The 8,267-nt window shown below is 65.7% G+C and overlaps 1 protein-coding gene across 1 annotated transcript in view; it reads left to right on the forward strand.

Moving 5' to 3' along the window:
- The window catches only part of SFI1 (SFI1 centrin binding protein), a gene marked incomplete at its 5' end in the record, with an annotated part of 45,140 nt that overhangs the window by 36,630 nt on the left and 243 nt on the right, over positions 1 to 8,267 (forward strand). The window contains 12 exon segments of the mRNA XM_080650827.1: positions 145 to 221; positions 1,158 to 1,260; positions 2,363 to 2,459; positions 3,298 to 3,458; positions 3,823 to 3,897; positions 4,302 to 4,376; positions 4,516 to 4,692; positions 4,768 to 5,027; positions 5,689 to 5,793; positions 5,943 to 6,174; positions 7,277 to 7,605; positions 8,113 to 8,224. Of these exon segments, the coding sequence (XP_080506953.1) occupies positions 145 to 221; positions 1,158 to 1,260; positions 2,363 to 2,459; positions 3,298 to 3,458; positions 3,823 to 3,897; positions 4,302 to 4,376; positions 4,516 to 4,692; positions 4,768 to 5,027; positions 5,689 to 5,793; positions 5,943 to 6,174; positions 7,277 to 7,605; positions 8,113 to 8,224 (1,803 nt within the window).

The following is an 8,267-nucleotide window of genomic DNA, read 5'->3' on the forward strand; positions in this document are numbered from 1 at the left end:
CTGTTGGGTGGTCTGGCCTGGGGCCTTCGGCCGCTCCGCACCCTCTGGTGGGTGCGTGCTCTGGGCATGGAGAACCTCCGTGGCCTGCCTGGGAGCGGGGAGAGCCGTGGGCGCAGGGCGGCCTCCAGTCCTGGTCTTCTGCAGACTTACCAGAGCCGGGTGCGGAGCGTCCTTCAAGAGGTGGCGGCCAGGGAGAGCCAGCACCAGAGGCAGCTGCTGCGGTGAGTCTCCTGGCGTCCCGGGCCCCGCCTGAGGCAGGCAGGCAGGTTGGAGAGTTTCGTCCGGGGCCAGGACGGGCCTGGCTGCTGCGTGCAGCTCACAGCGTGGCTCTGGCTTTTCCACAGCCAGCACTCGGTTCCCCGGCTCACCCCTTGTGCCCAGAGCCCCTGCTAGGTGCAGAGCCGGGCCCCTGGGAAGCAGCTCTCCCCTGCGTGTCTGAGGCCCCCCTCCCCCCAGGCCTGGAGGCACCGGTGTAGCACCTCCTGCTCCGGAGGCTGCGATGGCTCCCGTGGCCTCGCACTTCCCAGTCAGTCGCCTCCCGCTTGGCTCTCCAGTCCTTTCCCTGACCCTCGAGTCACCTCTCGCCGCCAGCACCGTCTGCGTCTGGGACACCTTGTCACCTGCACCGCTCGGCGCCAGCTCCCCGAGCCCATCCTGCAGTCCTGCTAAGCCACGCTCTGAACGCCCTCCTCCCGCAGGCCTCCGTCCCCCCTTCCTTTCCCTCCTCTGTGTCTGTCCACTGCACACCGTGTCAGGCCGCCTGTGCGTGCGGGGCCTGTGGACTTGAAACACCACTGGTCCTCCTTCAGAGTCCCGTATGTCCAGTCAGCTCCGCAGACAGCGTGGCATGGAGGGAGGGGGCCCCTGCACTAACTCCCGGGTCGCAGCGGGACTTTCCTGTCATCACCTGTACGGCGCTGTGTTCCCCGGAGCGCGCACATGCGTGAGGATGTGGCCTTCGGTCTTGTCCACCGCGCGGTCCCCAGGGCTGCCCCATCAACATAAACACGGCCGTCGGAGAAACGTTCTGGGCAGAGAGTGTCCTTGGTTCAGGGGGGCTGCGGAACCAGCAGTGATTCCCAGGAACCTCACCTCGTCTCCCCACACTGGTGTCCCGTCCCCCCCCCGTCACCCCGTCCCGGCCTGTGCACCTGCAGGTGTGTGTTACGTCGCTGGAGGGAGAACGCAGCGGCCTGCGTGGAGGAAGCAAGGAAAACCTCCCGAGCGAGGGCTCACTACCGAAGGGGCCTGTGCCTCAAGGTGAGGCGTGGGAGCCAGCCGGGCCCCCAGCAGGGTTGGGACTGGACTCTGCAGGGCGGTGGCGTGGGAGGTGGTGCCAGGGATTCCCACTGAACAAGGAACTAGGAAACGGGTAACGTCCTCGCCATGTGAGCAGGCGGGCTTTATGGTCATTGGATTACGAGCCAGTTTCAGGGAAACAGAATAGCGCCTAGAGAGCACGCTGGCTCATGTCAGATCCAGTACTTCCCACGCGTGGGGGGTTTCCCACGGGGACAAACGGTCAGTCACTGCGCCGTCTGAGCGAAGAGGATGCTCGCTCCTGCTCATCGGCCTCGGGGTGTGGCCGCGGGACTCTCGGGGAAGCATGAGCATCCCCGGAGTGTGAGGCCGTTGGTCGTCATTGGTGGGAAGTGGCCCCCAAACGCCACATGGTGGGGTCTGGTCTCACGTGCTGGGGGAAGGGTGTGGCGGGACGTGGCTGTGGGAAGACGTCGTGTTACAAGACAGAAGGGACTCAAGTGACGGGTGGCCCTGGGCGCAGGGACGCTGTAGAAGGAAGCGGTTGTGGGAGCCCAGCGGGCAGGCCTGGTAGGGGCGGCTCCTGACACCTCGATGCGTCCGCGGGTGGAGAGTGACCATGCGGTCCGGGCCCAGGCTGTCCTCGGGAAAGCGCCAAGGCCGGCACGCGGGTCCCTGCCCGCAAGGAGGGTCAGGACTCTGCTTGGCTTTACGGCCGTTTGGGGTGAATGGAGTTTGTGATAGTTTGGAGAGCAGGCACCAGGTGGCTCCTGGATATTCGACTTCTTTTCAAAGTGTCCCATTACTGTGATTTCGTACGTCTCGTAGGAAGTGTACGTGGGACGTAGTTTCCACATCATAGAAGGGAAGCCCGTTCGCGTCCTCATGGCGTGGGGTGACGTTTAACTCCTGGTAGGGAAGTGCCGCCCCTGAGGTCCGGGCTCCCCTGAGGTCCGGGCTCCCCTGCTGCCTCCTGGAACGTGTGGCCGCGACGAACGTCCACCGCTTGGCCTCCTTCCCTGAGGAGCTGCCAGCAGAGCGGGGCGTCCCCAGGAAGTCGGGACGCGCTGTGACCGCCTCTCCGCGCTTCGTCTGCCCGCAGGTCTTGGCCCGGTGGCGGGAGGCCGCGGCGGTGCAGGTCTACCGGCGGCAGCAGGCGGACTGTGCCCTCAGGGAGGCCCAGCGGGTGCTGGCGAGGGGTAAGCGGCCCCGGGGCTGAGGAAGGAGGGAGAAGGGCCAAGAACGGTTGTTGCCCTGCAGTCTTTCTCTCCTCTCGTGTGTGGGTTTCCTGTTGCTGAGGTAACAGCGCCACAGACGCTGCTGTGCAACCTGGGCCCGTCCCCTGAGCCCCGTTCCTCCATCTGTAAAGTGGGGACAATGCTCCCTGCGTCTCGGGGTGCCATGAGGCTCCAGTGAGACTAACACCTGCGTCGACAGCAGGGCCAGGTGGTGTCAGCGTTAGTACTAACGCTTGGCCTCCAGGCCAAGTGCAGCCTTCCCGGCCCCCCCCCCCCCCCCCGCACCCCGCGGGTGCTGGAGGGCACCCTATCTTGGCATCAGTGCCCAGTATCAACCCTCTTCTGTTGTCTCTGAAAGACCCTTCTCTCAGGGCCCGAGAAAAGGAAAAATCCCAAGTAAGACCATCAGCAGGAGGAAGGGAGGGTGTGGTGACAGGAAGAATGCAGGCTGCGGCCCTGCCTGGCTCGGCTGCTCGCCGGTCTCCGCCTCGGTTTCCTCCCGCGGAGCAGGGCCGGCTGTCGGGCCAGTACCGGGCCCCGAGGCGCCCGTGCCGCCCCTGGGGGCCCTGACACCTGCGGTCTCTGGCTCGGGGCCGCGGGACGGTCGCACCAGCCGAGCAGGCCTGTTCCAGTCCAGGTGCTCACGGCTGTTGAAGGTGCCGGAGCTGTCCCCAGAGGCGTGGCCACCTGTGGCGATCTCACCCAGTGAGGCTGACCCCCCAACGCTGTCCCCCACGGCCTTCTCCATTCTCCACGCTCAGCTTGGCCCATGACACACACTGACTCGGACCTGCCGTAGGCCGCCTCAGGACCTGGTTTCGGCGCTGGCGGGCCCGGGGCCGGAGGGCAGCCCAGCAGCGAGCCCAGCTGGAGAGGGCGGCGCGGCATTACCGGCGGCAGCTGCTGCTGCGGGGCCTGGCCCGCTGGGAGGTGCACCACCTGGGCTGCGTCAGGAAGAGGGTGAGGCAGCGGCAACTCCCAACCCGTTCCCTTGGGTGGTGGGGCCTCCCCGCCAGGAGAGTGCCTCCGGGGAGGACAGGTCCTTCAGCCAGTCGGGGTGCTGGGTAGTCTCGGGTCCTCTGGGCACACGGTTCAGGAGCCTCCAGGCATGGCTGGGGGACACCAGCCTCGGATGGGTCTCTCCAGGTGAAAGATGGTTTAGCAGAGAAACCTGGCTCACTCGGCATCCTGGCCTGTCCAGCTGGGCACCTGGCGATGGGGGAACCATTCCCTCGGGTGGGGAGCCTCGCCTGGGGCTGCCCCAGGTGGTCCGGGCGAGGGCACGGGTAGCACTGGAGGCAGCTCCCGTCGTCCTCTCTCGCAGCTGCTGCAGAGGCGGGGCGCCCAGCTCCTGGCCCAGACACTCAGCCGGTCCTGCTTCCGCCAGTGGAGACACCAGGTGGGAGCGAGCAGCCCTCCCCCCAGAGCTCCCCGACGTTGCTGGGCATCGCCAGCTTCCGTCCACCCGTGACTGTACGGCCACGCCTTCAGGGCCCTGTTTGTGTGTATCTCGTTAAAAACGTGTCAGGGGAGTATCCAAAGTCAATACGGGACGCATTGTAAGTCTTAGTGAGGCCTTGGCAAAACGCCGGTGGGCCTGCGCCCTGTCCTGCTGAGCCTCAGATTGCCATGTGGAGGTGTCCCCGTGTTTCTTTTGCAGCCCAGTGTGCTGCCCCACGTGTCCCCCCTGTCCCCCCGAGGGTCACCCCCTGATCCAGCCCCTCAGCCTGGCAGAGCGGGGTCTGCCAGTGACGGGGCCCTGTGGTCAGGGCGGCCTCCCTGTAATCTCCTTTCTGGCTGCAGCTGGAGAACAGGCGGCGGGAGCAGCGGGACACAGCCCGGGCCCTGTGGTTCTGGGCCTTCTCGCTTCAGGCAAAGGTACTGGGGCTCTGCGTCCCCCTGCCCGGCTCCTCCCGGGAGAGCGCTGTGCCTTGGTGGAGGGCAGGGTGGGCTGTGGGCACAGCCCCTGGAGGGTCCTAAAGGGAGAGCTGGGCCTCACCTCGTCCCCCTCCCGGAGGTGTGGGCCGCGTGGCTGGGCTTTGTGCTGGAGAGGAGGAGGAAGAAGGCGAGGCTGGAGCGGGCGGTGCAGGCCTACCACCAGCAGCTCCTCCAGGAGGGCGCCACCTGCCTCCTGCGGTTCGCAGCGGGCATGAAGGCCCTCCGGCAGCAGCTGCATGCCCAGCAGCAGGCGCAGGTAGGCCCAGGTTCCCCTGCCGCGGTGGTGGGGGAGCGGGCAGGACATGGCACGACCTGACAGAGGCCGTTGCAGGCGGCCCACAGCCTCCACCGGGCAGTCCGTCGCTGTGCCATGCTCTGGAAACAGAAGGTGCTGGGCCCCGGCCGGGCGCCTCCCCCCACCTCCACCGCACCCAGCAGGAGAGTGACATTCACGGGTCCCCTTCCCGACCACGTCAGCGCTGCTGGTGGAGATGCCACCCCGGAGACCAGGAGGCCACGAGCCCCTCGCGGGCCACAGGGTGCTCTGTGTAGCCTGGCCCTGGATGTCGGGGACCCCCCACTCCTGGAGCTGTGAGTAGCCACCCCTCACCTCTTCCTCTCTGCTCCCACCTGGGGCAGAAGCTTGGACTGTCCCGCAGGGAGGACACTGGGAGCCTTCTCTCCAGCAGGACCCATCCCTCCGAGTTCAGGAGAGCAGTTAGCAAGAAGGCAGCCTGCCCGTGTCCCGCCGACCCTTACAGCCAGGAAACGGGGCCCCTCTCAGAAACCCCACTTTTTATGCTCTGCTCCTGCCCCATAGCTGCACGCTGAGCTGCTGTAGCTGCTGCTCCCAGAGTGCCCAGTGCTGCCTGAGCCTGGGGGAGGTCGCCAGCGGGGAGGGGCCCAGGCCTGGTCCTGCTCTGCTGCCTCACTCCCCCCCACCCCCCCCCCTCCAATCCTGACCCTACCAAGGGCCGGACCCTGACAGGCCTGTTCCCCGTGGTGTGGGACAAGCAGCTGCATCACCAGGGTCAGTGGAGGTCAGATGAGATGATGTGGGTGAGGGATCAGGCTCACTTCGTGGCGATGCCAGTTCTGCGTGCCCGGGCCTACCCCCGCTCCCATGTTGGCCTTGGGCAAGAGCCTCTCTCCTGGCCTGCAGTCTCCCCGTAAGATCAGGGGGTTGGGCTGGATGACCCCTGCCCCACAGTCTGACCCCTGCAGCCCGAGAACAGGCCTCGTTTCTTCCCAGCAGTGCCGTCCGCTCCACAAGGAAGCAGCCACGACGTCCCAACTTCTTACTGGAGCCCTTGCCGAGCCAGAGGCCCCTGGGGGGTGGCAGCCTCGGGGGGCAGGGGTAGGTCATGGGGTCTTGGGTCCCCAAAGTACATAGTACCTCCATCCAGGGCATAGGATTTGGGGTCTGAGGGTGAGTGGCCCCCCTTTCCTTCCTGCTCCTCTGGAGGATGCTGAGGCCTGACCAACTCCTGCCTTCCCTCTGCTCAGGCCTGAGACATGGAGGGAGCAAGACCTAGGCCTGGCCCAGCCCGCAGGCCCTTCCCGGACGAGGCCCTCACTGGAAAAGGCCCAGACAGTCTTGGTCCCAAGCAGTACTCTGCCCCAGCCTGGGCCCCTGCCAAGTGCCCCTGGCCTGAAGCTGGCCCCCATGGCGAGCACAGGCCCGCAGCTGCTGCCTCCTTCCTCCTTCATGCCCTGTGGGGTGGATGCACCCACCAAGGTGAGTCCTCCCTGGTCATCTGGGCTCCCGTTCTTTGGTCCGGCCTTCAGGGCTTCTGCACCTGGTGCTGTAGCCACAGCTATACTTGCTGCTTCTGGAACACTCCTACCTCAGCAGACACGGGGGGCCACCCATTCACTCACCAAGTGCAGGCGCCACTGTTGGAGGGCACAGGAGTGAACAGCCCACCCGGGCCCCTGCTCCCGAGGTTACGTATGTTCCAGTTGAGGGGACAAGACCAGCAGACACACTGCAGGTCACGGAGGGCTGTGCAGGCCCTGCTGGAAGTTCGGCTCTAAGGAGAGGGAAGTCCTGGAGGCTGGCTGGCTGCTGTGATGGACGGTCCAGCAGGTGCTGGCCGCAGCACCCGGGGGCCGAGACCCTGGTGAGAGGCAGCCGAGGCAGGACTTGCTCTGATGGGTCTGAGACCAGGAAGGAAGGAACCTGGCTTGGATAGCTCAGGGAATACTGAGTTCTTTCACTGAAAGAAGGAACACGGGTCCCATTTGGGGTGAAGCATGAAGTGTTTCTCAACCTGTCAAGTTTGAGATTAAGCAACAGGCTTGTGAGTCTGGCCTTCAGGGAAGAAGCCGGGTCTGGAGACCAAAGTTGAGAATAGAAATCGAGGGGTCGGGACAGGGAGGAGGAAGCATGAGTGCTCAGTAACGCAGGAGACAGCCTGGGGCTGGGCCACCCCAAGGAGCTGGTGTCTCGAGAGCCGCGGGAGTGGTGAGGGTGACAGGAGGGGACATTGCTCTCACCAGGAGGGAAGAGGGTTGTAGGAGGGCGGCTGGACACTTTCTCACTGAAAGACAAGGCCACAGCTGGAGAGGCAGGGGTTAGGGTCAGGAAGACTTGAAGCAGCTGCTCGGGGCAGTGCTCAGCCAGGCACAGTGGACGGTGGGCAGACTGCAAAGGGGTGGGTGCTCCCTGGTTGCTTGGGGCCGGCCCTGAAGGAAGAAGGGCCGGGCCGCCGGGTGAGCTGGCTGCTGCAAAGCCCAGCTCCTGGGGCCTCCTTGACCCTCCCCTGCAGTGGGGAACCTTGGCTCCTGTCCCAGGCTTCCTCCGACTTCTCTGCTTAGTGTCCATCCTTCCTTTACAGGCACCAGCATGGCTGACCTCCCCTGGCCTTATGCCCCAGGTCCCGATATCCCTGGCCAGTGTCCCCGACCCCCGTCTGCTCCTTCCTGGGGACCTCACAGGTGGGCCTGGCTCTGAAACTGCAGGTGTGCACCTGAGGTCTGTCAGCGCACCGAGCGCTCAGGCCACTGCCAGAGCCTGGGTCCCCTCCATTCAGCCTGGGCCCAGCTGGGAGCGTGGCCACGATCAAGCTCATTGTCCTGCTGCCCTGGACCACAGCGACCTGGAGGCTGAGCTTGAGGGCATCCAGCGGCAATTGCAGGACTACCAGAGCATGAAGCAGACCCTCCGGTGAGGCCCAGAAACGCCCCGCCCACGGGAGCAGCTGGGGTGCTGCCAGGGCCCTGGGGCGATTCACCTGCCAGCCCATGTGCACAGGTGGCACCTTCACCCCAGTCCTGCTCAGGAAGGCTGCTGGCCTTATCTGTGCGATGGGGGTGGGGGGCAACAAAGCTGAGTGTAAGCAAGCATGACTGGGCCACGTGAAAGCTGGGCCAGCGGTCTGCCAGTGATTGTGACGTGGGAGGAGCTACCCAGACGGGCCTGGGCCCCGGCGGCATGCAGTGGCCGTCTTGCTTGTGGTCTGGTCCAGAGCCTGTGCCTCCAAGGCCAGGCTAGACACCCTCCCCGTGAGCAGCAGCCTTGGAGGCACAGGGAGGGGGCCCCCCAGGCCCATCCGAGCTGCGTCTGCTGGACAGTGTAGAGGCGGGGGAGGAACAGGAACCCCTGCACCAGAAGCACGTGCTTCACCCCAAGCCTGAGCGCCACCGACGCCAACAGCAGGCATCTCACCCTCAGGTCCTACCAGCGCCAAGCAAGCAGCCTGCGCCGGTGGCTGGAGCTGAGCCGGGAGGAGCCCAGGCCTGAGGACCAGGAGGCTGAGCGGCAGGTGCAGGAAGAGCTGCAGGAGGTGAGGTCCCCGGCCACCCTGGGACGGGCTCTAGCTGTGCTTC

This window comes from Plecotus auritus (assembly GCF_963455305.1).
Source record: "Plecotus auritus genome assembly, chromosome: 13".
Classification (NCBI taxonomy): Eukaryota; Metazoa; Chordata; class Mammalia; order Chiroptera; family Vespertilionidae; genus Plecotus; species Plecotus auritus.